The 22,690-nt window shown below is 40.0% G+C and overlaps 1 protein-coding gene across 4 annotated transcripts; it reads left to right on the top strand.

The window, feature by feature from the left end:
* The first annotated feature begins 1,454 nt into the window (after positions 1–1,454).
* Positions 1,455–22,479, top strand: BPIFC (BPI fold containing family C). Of its 4 annotated transcripts, XR_009961565.1 has the most exons (16): positions 4,486–4,680; positions 6,947–7,058; positions 9,154–9,282; positions 12,200–12,355; positions 13,089–13,152; positions 13,239–13,299; positions 14,498–14,589; positions 16,197–16,370; positions 17,327–17,380; positions 18,409–18,579; positions 19,203–19,270; positions 19,655–19,697; positions 20,573–20,639; positions 21,058–21,174; positions 21,748–21,824; positions 22,385–22,468. XR_009961565.1 is itself a non-coding variant. In XM_062602691.1 (14 exons), the coding sequence occupies exons 2-14, from the start codon at positions 6,961–6,963 to the stop codon at positions 21,918–21,920; spliced, it is 1,350 nt and encodes a 449-aa protein (XP_062458675.1). In that variant the 5' UTR covers positions 1,455–1,565; positions 6,947–6,960; the 3' UTR covers positions 21,921–22,479. The 4 variants fall into 4 exon arrangements, 3 of the variants coding, with proteins under 3 accessions (XP_062458675.1, XP_062458674.1, XP_062458676.1); XM_062602691.1 differs by lacking the exons at positions 4,486–4,680; positions 21,058–21,174 and adding an exon at positions 1,455–1,565 and having other exon boundaries at positions 21,748–22,479; XM_062602690.1 differs by lacking the exon at positions 21,058–21,174 and having other exon boundaries at positions 21,748–22,479.
* Positions 22,480–22,690: the final 211 nt, after the last annotated feature.

The raw sequence follows: 22,690 nt of genomic DNA on the forward strand, positions 1-22,690 counted from the left end.
GCAGGAAAGCTGTGATACTTTCTAGGAGTATAGTACTAAAACAAGATGTAAAGTGAACTTGAAAGACCTGTCTTACACAGGTAATACAGTTATACACCAAGTATAACTGCTTATTATGGCGCTATTCACATTGTTTAAACCCACATTTATAAGAACAGCCTTGTCTGTGTCCGTTCAGCACTTACAGGGCCAGTCAGAAAAAGGAGACTGAAATGACAAAATTATGTTCTGGGCTACAGGTGAAATCCCCTTAATGTCACCTGAATATGGTCATCCAACCCACCTAAATGTGGTTGCTAAACTTCAGTTCACTTTGACAGCACTGGTTTGCTGTCATGTAAGTCTCAGACTGAAGGGCAACCATTGTCTGGTTTCCACACATCAAATCAATGAAAGGCAAAGGCTAGTACTGAGGAAGGTAATGAAAGGAAAGGCAAAGGGACTACTGAGATGGAATAACACTCTTTGGGCAATGGAAGAGCTGATGCTCATTACAATCAGCTTGGTGTTAGGTACCAGGCCCTCAGCTGTGAGCATTAAACCAAGTGATTTCCCAAGAAGCTTGCTGTGGCGTTTGCCACTACCCCTTTTAAGAAGTGCTTATGCAGTCTTCATCAAATGGGGCCACATTCTGGATAAATCTGGAAGAGTAAGTTGCTGTTATGGGGTGAGGGTGGGGGTGGCAAAGGCAGGGATAAAGAGGCTAGAAAGGCAGAGAACACATGAGAAGGCATCGAGAACATTGTGTCTATCAGAATTGCTCTCGTCTTTCTTGAAGAGGGTTGAGTCCAGTGAGTCATGCTGCTGCTTCAACATCATGACCATTATCCAGTAACCATGGATGCCTCGCTCAGTTTTGTCCTTCAGTCTCACACCTGTCCCAGCCACCTTCTAGCACTCTCACTGTCACCAGGGCAGCCTAGTCTGCACTCTTTAGGAAGGGTGGAGAAGGCTTCCCTAGTATGAGAAATGTTCCTGGGTATGGTTGTGGTATTTCCAGCTGAAACACTATTTCAGTATCTTGCACAAGCTAAAGCAGTTGCCTGAAACAAAATAGTTTAGTTTCTCAGGAGCTAGCTATAGTAGTTATTATTAGGTAACCAGCTACACCAGTTACAGCTGAGCATTTCTGATGGCATTCTGCCAATTTTCCCTTTGAATTCTATGAATCATGCATCAGTGGAAGGTTTAGACATATTCTCTGCACAACAGTAAGTATTAAATAGGAGAACACCTGTGAAACGGTCATGATGACAGGCTAAAACATTTTCCACAGCCTTCAAGTTTGTCTGTACAAATTTCAAATAAACTGGTATTATTACGTATTTCCTCACATATCTTTCTTAAAGGGGTGTTATTTAATGAGCAATATTTTTCTCCACCTTTTTCATTTTGTTTCAGTCTGCAAGCAGGAGGCTTCCAATGCCCATGTATAAATTTCACCTCAGGCTGGGAAGACCACTGTGTCAAAATAGTACAGGAAACCTGTGTGCTTACAAGCTTGAAGAAATGGTTCTATTCAGAAGAATTTTGACTTTCAGCATAGTTCACTTTCATCAGAAACTGTGAATTATTTTTAAGTCAAATTCATTAAAATAATACGCAGTATGATAACTAAGGAAAACTGGCTATAAGTAGCTCAGAATGGTTGTTAAAGAGACATGGTTGAGTTAAAGACTCAGAGTACTTTATTGAGGGTTTTTCTCCCCTACATGGTCTGTGTAAAACACAAGCAATAGGATCCATTCCACCAAAGAAGGAAAACCCTATTGATAGCCCTGGTGGTTTCTCTTGAGAAATTTGGAACTTAATATAGTTGGAGTCCTGTTGACCTGCAGTCAACTTCCCATGGTAGGGAGCTATAAAAAGTAAAGGTCTCTGCTTCAGTTATATACCTCATGGAATTAGTTCCTTTTTTTTCCCTGAAAACTGAGTGTGAACCTTTTCCATTATTTTTCTTTCTGTATTTGCCACTATAAAGAGTGTATTTTATAATACATCTAAATAAATGCATATGTGTATATATTAAGCTTTAGGATACTCATATTACGAATGACTACAGTCACACTGGAAGATGTGAGAGGTGGTGGAATGAGAAGGCTGGAGCATCATCAGGAGATCTGTGAAAATCTGAAGTACCATTTTAAGTGTGCCAGTGGGGGAGGAGTTTCAGATCAAGCCCAGTGGAAAGAACCTCCTGACTTCTTGCAACTTGATGGTGGTCAACTTTATTCCTAAAAGGCATTTTAAAGCCCATTATGCTAGTGCTCTATGGCTAACGTATTTAGTGGAGCTCTGCTTTACACCGTCTCAGGATGGTTGTCTAAAGATGACCCTTAAGTGGTGTCTGAAGTTTACTAATGTGGCTTTTGACATCTCTGTTTCTGATGAAAACCTTGAGCGTCATATGGAGCAAAGGGCCTTTCAGGTTTTTTCCTAGGGTTTGCCAGACTGCTTCAGACCTTTTTAGCTACCACCATGTTTGATCTACATGTTTCTTTACAGTATTTAGTTGCTGAATTGTGTGCAGAGCAAAAGTCTTTGACGTGGCATATCAAAGACAGGGTTTGATACCTTTGCATTAGCAGCACAAAATCAAATTTCTCTGTGTAGCAAGAAGAGGCTCCATCCATGGAGGAGGATTCTCAGAGGAAGATTTCCCATGTCTTGTGATGAACAAAATGGGTCAGGAGGATTTTCTTAGTGAGATTACTGCATCCACCTTCTAGGAATCTGTGGTGACTTCTTACATGACTGCAATTTATGTAAAACCAGGATAGGAGTTGCATAGGTTGAGAGAGTGCCTCATGCTGCTGCCACCTCCATTAAAGTAACTGAATGTGTACATTCAGTTGCACAAGTGATTAATGAGTGAGCCAAACAGCTGGAAGCAGAGAGGAAAGCTTAGAATAGATATACACAAATGATGGACTCAGGTCTGAATCTGGGTAGATCCCAGACAACTGATGCATGCTTCATTCCTGCTGAAGGTCTAGATATTTCTTAAGTCTTCCCCTGTCTCTTGGGGACCAGCTTAAGAGCACCCTTACTATTCTTGATCGTGAAGGCAGTGTGCAGTGCAAAGCTAGAAGAACACCGATTATCTTTTTGCTAAATGGACTTTGGTAAAGATGAATGTAGTAGTCCTAGCTCAGGTGCTCTGATAGGGCGGTTACAGAGGTCAGCAACATGAACTCAGTGGATCCAAATAGTGGAAAGGGTTTTTTTTTCCATCAGTTCATCAGACAACTGCCTTCCAACAGAGTTATCCATTGTTAACGGATTCTGTTTAGGCTCTGGAGCTATGTTACTTGTTTTGCAGACTGGCACAGGTTAATAGTTCTCTGGCAACTCTACTCCAAGGCTTTGAAAGACTGTATGAAGGGCATCAGTAGGCAAGCCACAATCAGGAAAAGCTGTGCTAACACAGTGCTTTTGCAAAGCTTTCAGAAGATTAGGGGGGTCCCAGACCTCCTCACAAATATAACCTATGGGGTAAGCTCAGCGTTTTCCTCCCATGGATTCTGTTCAAAGATTTCATTGTGCTGGAGTGACTGCTGCCTCATGAGTTGGGAAGTGGATAGCATTGCTTTCCACACTAAATGGAGGAAACCACAAACAAAAACTTACTGGAGTTTTTCTGTGGGTATTTCCTGTGGTTGTGGAGAGGTGGAGATCACCTGCTTTTATGTCATTTATCAAACTGGTGTCTTTGTTATTTGCTGCTTTCTTTAAGTATTCCACCAATATATTTCTCCTGTCAAACATAGATTTTGTATTCCTTTTCCCTCAGAGGTGCTTTTCCGTATGGAATACCAGTGTGTAGGAAGGGTTAAAGTCTTGAAGCTATTGAGTCCTTTTTGATTTGGCATTGTTGAGTGAGGTGTAGAAAATGTACCTATGTTTGAGCGTGCTGCAGAGTAACTAGAAACAAAGGAGCAAGAGAGAAACTGAAAAACTCCGTCCCAGTTCTGTGATAACAGCAGAGATATTAGTGAAACTGAAGTGCGCTTTCCGGACTTCAGGTTGGGAAACACTGTATTTGCTATCATGTTTCAGAGCTGTTTGTGTTGTGTTTGTTACCTGTTGAGGTTTCTTTTCTGAATATTTGGAAATGAAAGAAATTCCTCTGTGGGCTGCAACTGGAGAGTTTAGTGCAGGACTAAGGTGAGACAAGGATACAGTTCTTCCTCAGAGGTACTCTTTAAGTCATAGAGTGTCAGTTTGTGTGGTTTTATGGCTGTGTTAAACCTGTACAAGACAGTGATAGTGACTTCTCTTTTTTCCTCAGAAGCTTTCTTAGTTCTTGGGCAGATTTCAGCTGTAATCTTTATTGCGAGTTTTATTTAAAGTTTTTGCAGACTGTCAGCAAAGGAGAAACCAGATGTGGTTGGTATCTACAGACTGGTTAAGTAGGGTACTTCACTAGGGTGAGAAAGGTACACAAATAGAAATAAAGGAGTTTTTCCTTGAGGGAAGTGATGGATGCGGATTTTTTGCCACTTACGGTATGCATTGTTTATGATCATGTTTGCATCATGAATGTTGTTAACAGGTCCTGAGACAAAGGTGAGAAGATGCTAAAGACATGGTATTCTTTTCTGCTGTGTTGGCTGTCCTTGCAGCTTGAGGCTAATCCTGGTCTTAAAGTGAGGATTACTCAGAAGGGGCTGGACTACGGTATGTCAGACATTGCCAGAAGTCAATACATGATAAATACATTATGCACAGAATATAGTTCTTTAATAAAGGTGCAGTGTAGAAGCTCCTTAAATACTGAAATAGAATAAATTCCTTTTGTCACTTCACACTAGGAGCACCCTTTGTCTCTTCTTTCACTTATTTCCTTCTTTTTTGTGCACCTTAGGTGTGAATTTATTCTTCCATTGGTGATTCTCCTACACTCCAAGTGTTTCTACTGTATTCCTCATATCAGTCTACTTTCTTAGAACTAGCATAAGATGGCCATATAATTGCTTCTTTTTTTAAAGTGTCAAAAACCTAATTGGAATTGCAATATTTTATTGAAGATAATAAGACATAATTTGGAAAAAAGCTTATAATTTTGGGACAGACAAGTAGCAGCACACCTTTACTCCCATTCGTCTATTTGGTATGAGATAGCATCTGATATCAGTACACTAATAACTGTCTGCCATAATTCTGCCCCTTAACAGAATATCAGCAATTTCCACAATATATTTTCCTTATTCTTCTATTCATGCTAACTTTCACTGTCTCTTACCTAAAACCTAGTCCATGGGTGTGAAGGGCGCATAGTATAATTTCAGTTGTTTACAGAATTAATAATCGAGGTTAACAAGGTGCAAATTCAACAAAGGCTGGGTCATGCTAAGGATTAATTGTCATTTATGTTCTGAACATACTGACAGGCAAACAATAGAGTTGTGTAATGAAAAGTAGAAGCTCGGTGTTTATGCCTTCGAGATGAAAGGATCAGGTACACTTATTTCTCTGTATGAGCATTGTTTTAAAGGCTTTTGAGGAGTTGAAAAGTGCAGGGCAAACATCAGTCACCCAAGACAGACTGATCTTCATACCTTTTTATGATATACAAGAGATTTCTCATGTCTTTAGAAATGAGAATTCAGACTGGTATTTCTTAAGTGTGAGCCCAACATGTTCTGTGACATTCAGCCTGGCTTTCAAGTGCTGAGCCAACACCCCTGCATTAGTAGCAAGAGCAGACATTAACAGTGTGCCTCCCAAACGTATTTCTTGTATTTGAAGAGCATGATGCCTTTCATGTATCTTCTCATAATATGAGATTCGAAGGCTGAGGCAATAGATCCTTTCTGCATGCTCCTTTCCCGCTGCAAGAACACTGAGAGAAATTCCACCAGGATCACTGGCTGCCTCCACTGACAGCCATAAGAGAGGTTTAAATTATTTCAGTGGGAGCCCATATTTTGCTTTGGAGGTAGGAATTCTGAGGGAATCATAATTTATCTCTCCTTCATAAAAGATGCATTTTATAAAAAAGTATTCCAGTGATGAGTTAACATTGATTTCAGTTCTTTGTTTTTTTAATATGCTGAAGTCTGGGGGAGAAAAAAATACATATTTTGTATTCAGCAACTGTATGGCCAAAAGCTAAAGAAACTGATACTAAAAATATCTGAAAGCAGAACATCATTCGTGTATTAAAGTTTTAGCAGTGTCTTTATCACAGATGAGCAAAACCAAGGAAAACACGAGGAATTTGGGATTTAAAGATGTTCTGTTTGTCGATTATAGGTGTATTATCAATGCATAAGTAGCACTGAAGTATTCAAAACAGTAGGGCTTCCTCAAAGCAAGGAAAGTAAGGAAATAAGTCAGAAATCTTCAGCATGCTGTAATATATAAAGTGTGGTGGCAAAACAAGTGTACTCCGAAAGAAATGGGAAGAAAACGTTTGAAAGAATTGTCTTTAAACCTCAAACAACTTCCTGTACACACGCAGCAATGCAGATAGTTCCACATTTGACATGCCAGCATTTCAGATGCATATATCACACTTTTTTCTTAAGTAAACACTGCATATAGAAGTCATCTTGCTCCGTCTTAACTCTTTTTCATCCAAAAGCTGTGAGGCAATTTGAGTTAAAGGTGATGACCAAGTGTTTCCCAAGGCTATTGAAGTGAGGGAAGTATAACAGTTTCAGAAACCTGACAAAAGCTGTAAGATATAAAATACAACTCGGGGACAAGGTGATCCTAATAGATGATCTTTATCTTGGGTTAAATGGTTTGTATTTGAGGCTAATAGAAGTTATAAGTGGGTGTATAAGTAGCTGGAAGGAGGTCTAGGTAAGGATCATAGAATCAGAGCATTTCAAGAACTATGTTAAAAGTGATAATTAAATTATTTGGCAATATATCTGGACTTTTGGGTGCCTGAATCCAACCTGCAAGGCATATGCTTTCCTCTGTCCCCTTGTAGGCAGGAGGATTGGGATGGAGCTCCTGAAGCAAGAAGTACTGAAAGAGACTTTCCCAAGCTGGAGTGGGCAGGAGAGTTTCTCGGTTGTTAAGGTCAACTATGTCATTTCAAGGTAAAATAAATGCGTTTCAGTGTTTTAGGATGACACAGCTTATTATTATGATATAGTAATAATTACACAGCCTTTTTGTTGTTGTTCTGATTTGCTTTTTAAGTCCTTCCTTCTACCACACTTGGAGATGAGTTTTAGAAAGTTTCTGCAGGAGCACCTTGATATTATTTTAGGGGTTTTTTATCAGAGTTTGAGGCAAGACATGTTCATGACTATGATAGAGCAGGGGAAATGGGTGGGAAAGATGGTGGAACTGGTGTTACTAATAGTCTTATACTAGAAAGGACCTGTAGCAGTGAAAATTGTTTGTTTGTGTTTGATGAGAAAAAGCCGACAAAGGGCTAACATGAAAATGTGTGCCGGGGGTGGTGTCATCTGGGCTGACATGGTGGGAAGATGACTTCTACAGAATCTTTTTGTATGGATTTACAATGGTGAATCAAGATTTTGATTGAACAGGGCTCAACACCTATTTCCTGCTGAGGAAAATCATTGTACCAGGAGTAGCCAGTGGAAAAAGTTTTGTAGAGTTTCCTACAGTTTCTCCAAATAAAACTAACAGAAAAGCAGGTTTTTCTACAGCATTCAATCCCGTCTTCTAACAGGCTGTTTTTCTGTTTCAGAAAAACAGAAACTTCTGGTCTTTTAATATTATTATCAAGCTAAACTGTGCTCATCAGTAGCATTTTTCTTCCTTTTCCTTACATATTACCCCTGACAAGAAATACCAATCTGTGAGACATAATGTACTTTCTGCTGCATCTTTTGCCTATGCCTGGTATTTTCCTAATAGCCTGCCTTCCGGCAGAATTCATTCTATTATAACAGCCTGCTTTCCAGCCAGATTCATTCCATTATACCATCCTTGTGACCTTAATCCCTGCACATTTGAGAAATCTGTGTTTGTGCAGGCTGGAGAAGAAGAGGCTATGGGGGTAGAGGTGCATGTGTCTTACTGCATGTCTTCCACTGTCTGCTGGGTGGTAATTATAGAGAATATGGAGCCAGATTCTCGCTAGTGGTATACAGTGGAAGGATGATGGGCAACAGACATAAGTTACATCAAGAAAAGTTCCAATTAGAGGTTACCAAAAAAATGCTAGGGCGTACCAGAGAAGGGGCTCAAAGAGGTTGGGGAATCTCCATCCTTGGAGGTGTTCAAGACTCAGGTGAGCATGGCCCCTGAGTTGGCCCAGCTTTGAGTAGGAGGTTGAACCATAAAATCTCCTGAGGTCCCATTCCAGCCTAAATCATTACATGGTCTTCAAAACCCTGGTTCATTCTTCCAACCATAGTTCTCAAAATTGGCCGCCTTCCCAGTGGATAATCTGACTTTAGCTCACTGCAAGCAAACAAGATTACTAAAGGCATCCTTACTGCTGCCCAACATGTTACTGGAAAATTATGGTAATTTTAAGCAAAAGAAGCTGGTGCCTTCTGCCCGGGGAAAAGTAGATTAAAGGCAATTGTTTCAGATATCTCTGACAGATATCAGGAAACAATGAGGAATGTATGCTACATGGTAAGATTACAGCTGATATCTTTACATTGTTCAGTTTAATTCAACACAGCCATTTGCCAGACAATATGCTTGAGTATCAGAAACATTTGTTTTGACAGGGAATTCTTAAAGTAAGATTTTGTTAAGAAAAATGGATCCTCTCCAGAGCCCTTTGCTGGGGAAAGGGAGTGGACTGGGGAAAGAGAAACTTTGGTGTTCTTCAGCAAATGCTAGCTTTCAGGCAACCTGGATGTATTTATACATGTAGCATCTGGGTTTAACACAGACTTATTTTACCCCAGTGAGCACATTTGCTTTAAGGAGTTTGTTTTTCTCCCAAGGGGAGGTTTTTGTTTTAGCCAGACATCCTTTTTTGCCTGGCCAGGTATCAAGGATTTTTTTCCAAGGATGCTATTAAGTGTAATGTTGCAAGTGTCTTTTTTTCCCTAAAATGTACAAGGGTCAGTCATTTCTGAGGAATTCTTTCACCAAAGCACAAACTTTGCCTTTTATAGTTGAAGGGTTTTCAGTGATCAGAAGTTGTTCTTACTCTTTTGACATGCAGTCTAATACCCCACTTTCTGTATTCTGTAGGCTGAGAATTAATGCTGTACATTTCCCAGAGTCTTCTGCTTCCTTTATTCCTGGCACTGGCATCAGTCTGTCAGTGGCACATGCTTCTGCTACTATCAGTGCAGACTGGAAAATGAATGCATGGCTGCTGTAAGTATTGTACAAAGAGCTGCAGGTGGGAGAGAGTGGATATGGGAGAAGGATTGCAAATGAGATTAAGAAATGTCCTTGGTAATTATTCTTCAGGTCAGATATGCTTTATCATTTAATAGCAATTGATTAGAATAAACTTCTTAAGGAAACACATCCCCTGCCAGCTAATGCTTTTTTGTTTGTTTGCTTTAAATTATTCTGCCCCTCAGATTGTCTCTTTGGGAAGTATCAGGTCAGACATCTGTTAGTATGCTCATGTTTTCCAGGCTGTATATTACATGATATTACAGAAATATTGAGGACCACAGAGGCCATGTTTGTTACTTTCATTATACAGTATAACTAGAAGGTTGACTTTATAGCTAATTATCTATTTGCTGCTATAGTGTATATTCTCTTTCAAAGTGCTTCTATTAAAGGAGGGGCACTGTCACAATGCCAACCAGTTCAGAACTTTGGAAACTCCAGAATTAAGGTCACTATGGAAAACCGACCTAGCTTCATGAGCCTGTGCAGTATGAGATTGTTTTTAATGACATGATTGAATACTGATTTTTCCACTTTTTTACCTCAGCATTTTTGTTCTAGAATTTTAATATAATGTTCTAGATTTTCTTGTGGGCAAGGAGAGGGCTAAGACTTCTGGCATATCAGAAAAGTTGACAAGGTGCATATCTCTCCAAGTTTGGGTTAATGGAGTAACTGGCAACAGCAGTAGGTGTTGCTCTATTTGTGAGCCAGATAGTACAAGATGGATCACCAGGCTGCAAGTTTTACAGTATGTCCTGATTTCAAAGGAGTGTGGACATGCAGTTCTGCATTCGGTCTCAGTACTGGTGGCTGGAAATTGCTGTCACCGTGTCCCCAACCTGTATGTTGTTCCTTCTGATATACCAATATTGTGAGGAAAAGGATACTGTGTTCAGCAGAGCAAATCAGCTGTTCCCAAACACAAAGCCACCTTCTCTCTTGCTAGAGGATAAGGACCTGGGCACAATCTGGAGAAACCCCAGATGTGTAAAACTCTAGACTTCAAAGCAAAAACTCTAAAGTGAAGGAGGCAGGAAGCTGGTGTGCAGGATTAGGTGAAGCAGATCATGGTGGAGGTGGTCAGAGCCAGCTTTGGTGGAGTTTAGGGGGTGAAGGGATTTTCTTGCCTTTTTGAAGGGCTGCTCTGTTCAATGTTAAGTTTTGTAAATGCTTGTATGTTTAGACAGATTCAAAATATGCCCACTCCTCACCCCCTACTTCTCTACATGTTGCTTACTGCATAGCAGACTAAGAGGAGCCAGATGAAAATGAGATTTCCAAGGGAGACTGTTAACCACCTGCTCCTCCTGGGCCGTTGCCAGGGTCAGTAAGATGGGTCTTACCACATCTTTTTAGTTGTGATAGTGTTATCCCTGTATTTCCAGCTCTTACTGTAGCCCTCCTCTCCACTGTCCCAGAGCACTCTGCCAGTTGTAAAATCTCTTGGCAGACTTTGCTTCTGGAGGCATGGAGCTGAGACCTTGACCCAGTGACTCAGGATTCCTCCTGAAGAAGAGCAGATATAAGGATGCAGGAACAAAGGACCTAAGTAGCTGGGTTTCTCCCCATCTCCCAAGCAGCCCAGAAAGGGAGGAGGGTTGAGATCCTTTTGCAGTGGTCCCTGTCACTCAAGGATGAAAGTAGAAAGTATCTCTGGAAATCATTTTGTCCAGCCTTCTTCTCAAACCAGAGAAGTCACCAGCCTAGATCAGGTCAGCTGTCCAGTGATTTTATTTATCCAAGGATGGTGATGACACAACTTCTCCAAGGCGCCCGTTCCAGTGTTGCACAACCCTCCTTGGGAAAATGTTTTTCCTAATGACTTGTGATATGGGGGTTTGGTTAAGGACTGGAAAATGAGGGTCTGAAGAGTGGTACTTTCTTCAGATAGCCACTTAATGCACATATATGGACTGAAAGTTGCATTTTAAAATGGTAGTGGTGGTAGGAGGGACTATGTGACTGGTAGTACTACTCACTGCTTTGGTCAGGGGTAGTCTGTGGTTTGGGGCTGGGTTGAGATTAATCTAGGATTACATCTTCTTTCCTCAGGACTTGCTTAGCTCGAAAAATAAAGAGGAAAGCAGAAAGACTTGTGGTCTGAGATTCCTTTTGGCATGGGCTCTTTCTCTGTAGTATGGTGCAGCTACTTTAGTAATGCCTGGGGAAAGAAAACCTAAGTAATCAGGTCAAAGGTATGAAAACTGATGCTTTCAGTGACAGTCTGTTATGGTTAATAAGGTTTGTACAAGGCTATTCTAATATCTGTTCAGTTCTTTGTATGCTGTACAGCTTCCGCAACTCCTAATTGTAGTCCCAATACCTAAATTAGATGGAATTAGGTATAAGGATTTAGATATAAAGATATTTTTGTTGGGGTCTTAGTAGGGATTTTTACACAAAGGAAGATTAGTGGGTTTGGGGCTGAACAAAGAATGGAACAATCTATACATTTTAAAGGGTTATTGAAAATTATTACAGTAAAGAGGAACGTATAACAATTGCAAAGGTGAGAACCACTGGGTTATATTGGGTTATATATTTATTAACAACCTGGCTTCTGTTGCTGCAGTCCTGAAGGTCTTCAGAGTAATCCATTTGAAGGACTGGGATGTCTTGTGTTGCTATGAAATCGTGACGTTTTTACAAACTTGTCAAATCCTGCACAGCACTGGAAAATTCACATCCTGGAAACTCACACATATAATCTGTTTTTTGAATACCATGCATGTCCCTAATCTACTTTAATCCCTAGAAAACCCATTCTTCATTCTAGATGATAGAAGCAAGAAGTCCTTTCAAACTTGATTTATAGATAGTTTCTTACATTGTTCCCTTAAAGCAGATGTTTCCTTGACTGAGATTGTTTCTTTTCTCCGAGCAGCAAAGACCAAGGAGGAATTACGGCGTCAATCTCAGGACTGTTTATTGCAGTTGTCATCAAAGTGTCACGGGATAGCACAGGCCACTTGTCCATGTTGCTACACAATTGCCAGACGAGCATTAATAGTGTAAAAGTCAAGTTAAGTGGTAAATCTAGGTAGGTAAATTAGGTTTTCAAATTACTTCATGGGAAGTAGCAGGGTTTGTAGTATATTCAAATTCTTATTTTTAGGGATCCAGTTACAGAGTGCAATTAATAATTGAAGGTGTATAAACAGATTTCAAAATCTATTGAAGGTGTATAAATAGTTTTCAAAACCAGGATCCTTTGCTGAGTATGTGAAGTGTGGTTAATCCACGCTTCTTCATGTATGTGCCAGCAAATGAGCTGACTAGACATATTGCATATGAAAAAATGGCCATTTGAGCATATTAAAGAGTACAAGTTTCCAAATGGAGGTTGGAGGTTTGCAGGTATGAAGGTGGTCTGGGCTGATTATGCCTTTTGACAAGCTGACCTACAATTTAAGAATAAAACTTTCAAAAGAGAATATGAAACAATGCTTGGAGTTCTCATTGTGATTTTCTGGAAATTTTTTTGTCTTACTCAAAATGTGGCTAAGTGAGCGTTGTTTACCAAGATGCTAACATGAACATTCACAACTTCACAGCTTTCCTTCTAAATAGCTCTTAAATAGGGACTGAGAACCCCTAGCATTTATCTTGAGACTCACAAATTAATAGAAACGGTCAACTGTTCACTCTACCAATATAGCTGCAATGGCTTTTCATTATTGTAAAGTACATTGGTGTCCCAGTCTGCCAGATTTTATCTTTCAAGGATATCAATCCATGGTAAAAAGTCATTGTTTTAATTTCCTTTCCTCCAGCTGGATCTACAGCTTTCTATCTGGTTACCTTGAGAAGCCCGTTCACACCAAATTGAATAAAAATGTAAGTTTGCAAAGGTGGTTTCAGCTAGTGAAGGGAGGAGTTGAAAAAAGGTCTTTCGTTACTGACTTGTCTCTCTTTTCATATAGCTATGCATAAATATCAGATACAAAATCCAGATGATGGATGCGCAGCTTAGAAAGCATAAGGGTGAGTTGTTCATAGTGCTCAAATTGTAGCCTTTTTTATTAGACACCAAACCTTTTCTGTGTTCACAGTACAAAAAAAAGGGGGAAAGAAAAATACTGCCATTGTTCTGTACCTTAACCTATTCCATACCCCACTCTAGAAATCTCTTGCATGCACCTTATGTATAATATTCTTCTGTGCCTGTAGCAAGTCACCCGTAATTTTTCAGTCTGCTGTAGCTGACCTGTGTTATTTCCTTAGATTTTCAAGATGAACATTTTCATGCTGATCCTTTATGCTCTTGGTACTGTGAACATAAGAAAACCTGGACTCAGAAAAACTGAGTTAGCAGTAATCTGCTAAAGACCTCACAAATATCCCATCCTGTACTGCAGTCCTGTAAGATCTTATAAGCATAGCACATCTTGTTTTCAGCTGTGGTTCAATGAGATAACAAGATGGTGCAGGAAGACTATCACAGTAACCATGTTTCTCTTCCTACCAGTTACAATTCCTGTGTCTTGCAAAGACATGAAGACAATAGAAGTCCATGTCCAAAAACACAAATAAGGTTTTCACTACTATAATCAATGCCACAGCTTTTTTCTTTTTTTTTTTTTCCTTTTTCTTTTTGGTGGTTGTGGTGAGTTTTTTTCCCAGTACTATTTGTTGGACAGGTTGGACAGGGGACTCTTGGTGTCAGAGCTTAAAGCTTAATGTTACCTTTGCTAAATTGTTTGGTGCACTTGTTCAAATTTTAACAATGGGTAGCACTTTATCTGTGTCAGATGGTGACCATAGAAGTGAATCATGGTTTGTTAGGGCAACAGTCCATCAAGTACTGTATAGAGTTGCAAAAACCAGATGAAACTAGGGGAAATGTAATCCTGGCAGGGGGAGATCGTGATCACCAGCTCATAGACCACTCATCCCAGGTATAGCACCTCCTCAAAAGATTAAGGAAGTGAAAATCTTAAAAAACTGTAGTAAGCAAGTGTATTAATCTACATGGTATGTGAGTTAGTTTTAGCCAGTCTGACTTTTCCAGAGGGAATACTCTTTTTCCCTTATAACATGTTTTTATTTTCATCTTCCTTTTCCCACCATTATTCTTCTTCAGATTCATAACTTCTATCATGTCTCTTCCTTTAGCTAAATAATAACTGCTTGTGATGTGCTTTTGTAATAACAGATGTTTTGGTTTTATCCATCCTTCTAGTCTTAAACCAGATTGATGCCTTTGCACAAATAGACTATTCCCTAGTTAGTTCTCCTGCAGTCTTCAAATCACACATGAACTTGGATTTGAAGGTAATTTGTCTTTAATACCATCATGCTTTCTGAGACTTTTTCAGTTCTCTTTTGTGTTGATTCATTTTCTTTTACTACAGTCTTACTCAGCCTCTCCAATATTTAGTTGGAAAAGCAGTAAGACAGTTGGACATTTTGGTCAAGAGCTAGTTTGGAAACCAGATACAATTGTTCATTTAATAAATTAACTGCATTTGTTAAATAACCAAAGCTGTTTCAGAGCTGAAACCCTTCAGAGGTGCTTTTATAAACAGCATAAAGATGTTCTTTCAGTACATGGGTCTTCCACTTCTGCTTGGTCTTTGCCTGTTACCGGTGATACATAATCCATGATGGCTACCAATGTTATTGCAATCCAAAGCATTTCTTTTGAGATGACTCAACATCTTGTATATGTACAGGTCACACCCAGAAAAAAGCACTTGAGCAGCAGACAGCAGTTCCTTTATTATCTATTTTTCACCTTTGTTGGCAAGAGATATCTCAGCAATGCTCAGCTTTTCTAGCAACTTCAGCAGTCCTTGTAATTCAGAGCATCCGCATGGCTCTCAAAACTGACTTCAGTTAAAAAAGATGTGCTAGAGTGATGGTTGGAACTCTCTCTCTTAGTTATTTTGTTCAAGTAACTTTTGCCACCTGCAAAACCCACTGCAAGCAGGATATACATAGCTTAAATGTACTAAGCAATCATTTATCAGGTACTATAGCTAACTAGAACTTACAGGCTAAACTTTAACATGCTGACACCCCAGTGGGATACCAGATGAGTCTTTCTAAGTCAGTTATTAGTTAAGGAAGTTATTGCTCTTCAGTGCTCCTTGGAACAGGCTGCTTCTTGATGGTTATGAGTTGCCATCTTCCAGCTCTCGACTCTTTTTCTTAGAGCTTTATATCTTTCCATGTCCTGTTGAATCTTTCAGCTGCTAACCATTACAGTGTCAATAAATACATTACTAACCATTACAGTGGCAATAAATACATTACTAACCATTACAGTGGCAATAAATACACTACTTACTGTCTGTTCTCACTTCTCTTGTCCTACATGGTCTGAGCTCACATACCTTCTCAAATTTTAAGAACTATTTTCTGAACCAAGGTTATTTTCTGAATTATTGATTGAACCAAGGTCCACACCTGTGTATCACCAAAACTGAGGCAGCTGGACCAGGGCTAAGAGTTTGGAGGTATAAAAGGCTCCTTCGTGTCCCTGTCCTAAGCAACTTCCAGTGCTTTTGGGCATGCTCAAAGATTTTCCTTAAATGCCACTATTAGAATTAAATTAACAGATGTGTCTTTGCCACAAGAGAAAGAAAACTGTGATCCAGAGGATGGTTTTGGTGTGTGTCTCATACATAGCTGCAGTTCAGAATAGTCACATGAATGTTCAAACTCAAACTTTCTCTGTGATTTCTCTCTTTTTTCAAAAGAGCCTGAATTTTCTGATTTCTAGAGCATATCAAAAACTTCTTTGCTTACTTCAGGTTTTCTTAAATGTCAAGCTTTTCTTCAGATTAGGAAGATTTATTTCTGTTTAACCACTGTTAATGTATTCTGACAGATAGAAATGTTTATTACTAGAAATATGTGATAATGATTCTTTGCAGGGCACAGTCTATCCAGTAGGCAACCGCACAGACCCTCCCTTTGTGCCAGCTCCATTTGCTCTCCCAAACAAGGATGATTCCATGCTATACCTGGGAGTTTCCAGTTATTTTCTTAAGTCTGCTTCACTGGCTTACTACAGAGCAGGGGCCTTTAACATCACCATGTCCAAAGAGGTGAGTATAATTTGCATGTAATAGAATTACATATATCAGCAGTATGGACAGTCAGCAAAGGAGAGTAACGCATTATATTTGCCATTTCGCACACATTTGGGTCACACTTCTGCCACTTGTAGGAGGAATTCATGGCATTCATTCTGTATGTCATCATTTAAAAAGTCAAAATCTGAACTTCTTGTCACCTCTAAGCAAGGAATGACATATATGAACATCACAGAGTTGATGTGCAAGAAGTGGCAGAAAGAACCAAAAAAAAAGGTTTTCTCTGCATGTATTCCACATAGGAAAGGGCAAATCAGGAAAAAGTGTACTGAAGCCAAAGTCTGCTGCAGAGAGGCTCACAAGTGTATTGGTTATGCTGAGAGCTAAAACAAACCCTCATACTTAACAGAGCAGCAGATTGAGGTAAGAAACGGGTACAAGGAAGCTAAGCCTTCAGCTGTGGGGGAAGAGCATACAAGACTTCTTTCACAAATGCTATTTCCATACTGGCATTAACAGTCAGGAGTTTCCAAGAAGTTTTGCTAACTGAAATGCTGCTAAGAGGGTCTTGTTAAAAATTGGTGATGCACTGACGAACATCATCAAAAGTCAGTAGCAAAAGACCAATTGAGATTTTTGGCTGCCTCTGACAGATTTAGTGTATTTCATCTAAAAAAGTCCCAAAGGCAGGAAGTAAGCAGGATGCCACATCTGTTCTTTCAAGGAATAACGCTTATTCACTGGTAGCTCCTTCTGAAACATGTCCATGAGAAATCTGTCACTCTTCTGTCCCACAGAGCACTGTGGGCTCCCTAGGAATCGCTCTGGGGCAAGGAAATACTAAATCAGAACATGGATTATATAAAACTAAAGTAAACAGGATATGTTGTGGTTTGTTTTGTTCTTTTAAAAAAACTAATTCATTTCCAAGCTGATATAATGATCTGATTTTTTTCATTTGTTTACAGCTTGCTACAACTTTTAACCTAAATACTGCCCTATTCAAAGATTTCGTTCCTGAGGTGAGTACTTTTACTTGTACAGACCTTTTAAGAAAGAGCAGTACCTAATGTTTCTTATGGATATTACTGTCTAGTAGCTCATCTGCAAAAGTCTGGAAGAGAAAGAAATTGAGCTGGTCTATGATTAGTATAAGATTCAAAGATACACGTCTACCCCATCATAACTCTATGTTCTTCCTAACTGTATCACACTACTCTTTGGTAGTTCTCTACCTCTCTAAGTGCGGGATTTGCTTTCAGTGTTTGAAACAGTTATAAAGACCAAATGGTAGACATCCGTGAGATCAGTCTGCTTCATTCCTGTTAAAAGTGATGGTATCTCTGCTACCGGTAGCCTGATCTCTTATGCACAGATACCTGGTGATTATATACAATGGGCAGTAATAGTCATGAGTAGCTAAGTTTATAAATGTGATAGAAGAAGAAACTAAGATACTATGAGATGCTTTAAAAATCCCTAACATAGCAGCATTTACTATAAAATTACAAAATTTGCAATCTGTAGCACTGCAAACTAAAGTTTTGTCACAGAATCATAGAATGGTTAGGTTTGGAAAGGACCTTAAAGATCATCTAGTTCCAACCTTCTTTAGGAGTTTCTGTTTTTCAAAAGATTGGCTCTTTGGGAAGGCTGCCTTTTATCCAAATTCTTTATATTGTCAGGGCAATTTTTTTCTTCTTTTTTTTCTGGAATCACTTGTTTGCCTCGTTTCTTTAACTCGCAGTGCTAATCCCCAAATTTTGAAATCTGTTTTTCACAAGCAACCTTTAAATTGCTTCTCTATATATGTTCAACATCAGTGGGTCTAAAACTTCATCATTTGTTTTATGGTTTCTGAAACTCAGAGTATATGCAATGCTGATTTCATCATTTCAGTTGGTGCAGTTAAAATGGCATGTTTTTAATACAGGTTAACAAACAAGAGGATCAGTATATAGCAGGCGATTATGATTCAGCCACAGAAACTGTGGCTTAAGAAAAGCTTAACTCTGTGTTCAACATCTTTTTCCTCTTTGAAATTCCACAGATTGCCCTGAGTTACGTAACAGCATGCCCAATGCTGCTGAAGCTGATGGCTACCTCACCCCCTGTTGTCAGTTTAAATGCAGACAGATGCATCCTACATATCACTGGCTGTGTGGAAGTGTTTGCTGTTCTGCCATATTCAACCACCCAGTACATCTTTGCAGGAAACCTAGTAAGTAATATGCGCTAACATTAAGTGCTGGGGCTGAACAAATCACACAGTAATCTTCCAGATCCTTTGAAAATCAGCATAAAATAGCATATAGTGGTCTGCCAGAAATGTGCATACTGCTCTGTTGTATTTCACAGGGAGGAAACATGCACCACATATCGTAGAGTTTAATAGGCAGGTGCAAGAGCTACTTAAGAAAGCCCTTTTTTTTCCATGTGGGAGGTTGAGTCATCATTGCAGAATAAATTATAATATATAAAAATGTGATTAGCTGATGCCCACTCTTTCTAACCCGTTTGTTATAAAATAGTTCAGTGTGTCCCCAGACATCTTTTCATTAGGTTGAAAGTGAGCCAGTTATATCAGCCATGCAAGGACTTAAATGATCCTGATGATAAGGAGGTAATCAGGGCAGTATTACCACTTTGCTCACACAATCTCAGTTGCTGGCAGAAAGTGGCAAATTCACAAATCATTTCACTATCTACATATATTGACCAAATAAAATGTTTAGACATTGTGTTTCCAATCACAAAAGCAATTGTGTCTGTGCCTGTATCTAAGACAGTATCTGTCTGTGTATACAGTCACAGAAGACTGTTTTTTGTTTTTTTTCCCTGCAGACAGCCAGTACCAGAGTCTATTTGACAATAACCAAACAGAGGCTGATTATCTCATTACTTCTGAAGAGGTAACTAAGGAAAATTCAGGAAACAACAACATGTTGGTTTTCCCCATGATTGTATGTACAATGATCTGAAGATGAATGGCAGGCATGTGTGTCTGGCAGTTCCAGAAAAATTTGTTTTCCCAAGTCTTACAATCCTAGCCCAGTACTACAAATGACTGTAGGAAGAGATTAGTATCAGAGAGATCCCAGTGGTTCTAGAACTCAGTTGTAGTTTTGCCAGTTTTGATCAAAAGCCGTTGGGAATCAAACAGTCTTTGACAAAGTTAAATGCATGCATCAGCATGAAATCAGTGTGAAATTCCACAAATGAAGCTTCAAGCAGTGTGTGTAACTTGTGCTTTCATCCTGTTTAGTGAATTGTCTTCTTTTAATTCTTTTCCTCAGGCTCCACTTCTCCCTGCTGCACTCCATTCTTGGTTTCTCTGAGGTAAGTTGATGTTTTCAGTGCCTAGGAAAGGTAGCTGAGCCCTTCAGAGTTAACAGAAATTCATCTGATTTTGTTGCTGAACAATTTTTGGTCTGTCTTGGGGACACCATGCCACTGCTCTTTCTGCTTTTAAATAGTATATTCTCTGTTCTTTTTCTTTCCAGTAAGAGGAAATACCTCTTAAGGTATTTGTTTGGGTTTGGGGTTTTGTTTTTGGTTTTGATTTGTTTTGGGGTTTTGTCTGTTTTGTCTGTTTTGGTTTTTGTTTTCTCATCAAAGGCTCCAAATATCACAGAGTTATTGCCATGTAACATTAATTGAAACAATCAGAAATGTCTGCCTGGGTCTACATGACATATCAAGCCATCAAAGTTGATTCTGCTCACTTCAGCATCCAACAGCACTAAGACAGGCATAGGATTAGCACCTGTTCTAGCTGTTTCTGACAGCCAACCTGAATTCACATCTGGATTGAGTAGACATAACAGTTGGAGTGAATACAAAGTCAGGCTTAAGCTCAGTTTCAGGAATTATCTTAAATCACTTCAATGAAATATCGTAAAAAGGGGAGTCAAAAAAAGGGAATAAAAGAAACCCATGCCATTTGTTAGATCATCCACTGTAGACTGAGAAGTGGTCAGGGTGACTCTCTGCAGTGAAAGGAGGGCACTAATCACAGTGACATAAGACAGACCACCAGGACAGAGCAGGTTTTGCCACCCAGAAATGAAAAAAGATATTTTTTACCTGAGACTGTCAAGCTCTGTTCTGACCTTTTTGCATGTCACTCCAGTTCTAACCCTCCATCTCCCCTGTCAAGCTGCAATACCGTAGGTATCAGGCAATAATCACCAAATATGTTTTCCCCCTCACAGCAAATGTCCTTGGCAGAGAATTTCCTGTCTTATGCCTTGCGGAGTGCAGTGATCCCAGTAATCAATGGTAAGTAAGGACTGTGGCCAGTTCCTTAGCACAGTTGGTGGGAAAGCAAGACTGAAACCGTAAAAGGGAGTGCCCAGCTTTAAACACTATGTTATGGCAGGTTTTCTGTCCATTTGGCTACATCTGGACAGGTCTGCTCTGTGCTGGACTTCAGTCACAGTCCCTCAGTCACACAGATCAGGAGCTAGGACAGAGTAAGTCATGGCTCTCTTCCAAACACTGGGCCTGGGTTTCCTTTTCACTGGATTCAGCATGGCAGTAGAGCTGAGGTGTGCTTGAGTCTTGTTCTGACAGTCAAGCCATGACCAGAGAGTGGCCCAGAGTGGGGAAGCACAGCACAGTTGCATCTTGGGGGTTCAGGGTAACATCTCTAACTTTATCACCTCCCTCTGCACTTGTCTTCACTTGGCTGCCACAGACAGGAGGAAATAGAAAATCAGCTCAGTGGGATGCAGAGAGTGAGGGATGATGAAGAAGTGAAGGTGGAAAGAAGCAGGTGGAAGAGTACAAGAAGATACCTATGAGGTAAACAGAGGTGAGGAGACTGCTGAAGAAGCAAGTGAGCTTTCCTCCTTTGATGAGGAGAAAGGAGATAGAATCATAGAATTGTAGAATGGTTGGGATTGGAAAGGACCTTAAGATCATCTAGTTCCAACCCCCTGCCATGGGTAGGGATGTCTCACCCTAGAATGAAAGGGAGGGATGCAAGAGAAAAAGAGAAGCAAATAGAAATAGAGTTGAGCTTGATCCAGAGATTTGGGAATACATGACAATAGGAGAGACACACAGGATTAGAGGGTCAGATTGAGAAGAAAATGAAAAGAAGGTGGAGAACAAGTCTGAATGGCAAAAAGCAGAAACCAGATCTTGTGGCAGATCCTGAAGAGGAGCAAGGGCAGGTCCCAGTGTCAGACAGCCAAGAGATTTGAAGAGATTTGTATGCAACTTTTCTGTAGGATTTTTTTGCTCTTGCAATAGCTCCCTTGAGAAGCAGAAGGGCAGCTGGTTAAAGGGAAATTGCAAAACAAACTGAGTTCCTTGAGAAAGATGTGTCTGATGTGCATTTCGGAATTACATTCAAATGGATTTATATATCTTCTTTCCAAAGATAAACTGGGAAAAGGATTTCCTCTCCTTAACTTGGCCCACACTACCTTGACTGGACCTGTAATAAAAATGAATCCGGTGAGAAGACCAATTTCTTGTTATAGAATACTGGTTCTTTGTCAGGCCTGTGCATTTTTATGTGTTCCTGTGTTGGTTAAGTCTAAATGTTGCTAATAGTAAAAGCTTTAAATATACACTAGATATAAAACCCAAACTCTGGATCAAAAATGAGCCCTCCATCCTCCCCACCCCTAGCAGTTTTAGGTTGCAAAGTGTCCATTAGCCCTTTGGGATATGCCAGCATGGGGACACCACAAGGACAGTTCCACTATTTCCAGCAGGACTTAGGAGCACTGAGTGTGTGGGTCCTCACTGCTCCCTCACTACGCTGACCATTCTATGACCTGTGCTTACAGGCAACCTGAGTGTCTCTGTGGTGTTACTCAGCCTTTTGGAGGTCTGTATTAACTTACATCAGAGCCCATTCCTACCTTAAAGTTAACTAAAGTTCAGGAGGCATAAAGGCGCTCTTGTCTCCTGTCCTGCTGAGGATCTTACCATGGGATCTAGTCCCAGAGTACTGACACTGACTGTCTGTTTGAAACATAAGGTAATTTTATATGTTCTTCTTTCCTCAGGGTCATCTGGTGATTGCCACTGATGTTGATTACAAACATAAGGAAGGGGGAGATGAGGACCTTCACAGGCACTCCTAATGTCCCTTTGCTTTTAAACAGTAACCGTTGGCTTGTGGGGAGTAGATGCTATAATTAGGGAGCTGGCTTCTTGGTCACCTGAGAGTGCTGTTCAGAGTCTTTACATGGATGGAGTTTTAAGTGGCAAAGGGTAGATATCCATGTTGGTGCACTGTTCCGGAGCTCACCATGTGTAGGTGATGCCCAGCACCAGGTTTCTGTCCTGGCACCTTAGGAGCAGGCTCTGGA

The sequence above is a fragment of the Pezoporus occidentalis genome, unplaced genomic scaffold (assembly GCF_034315485.1).
Source record: "Pezoporus occidentalis ecotype Australia unplaced genomic scaffold, CSIRO_AGI_Poc_V1 ctg78, whole genome shotgun sequence".
NCBI lineage: Eukaryota > Metazoa > Chordata > Aves > Psittaciformes > Psittacidae > Pezoporus > Pezoporus occidentalis.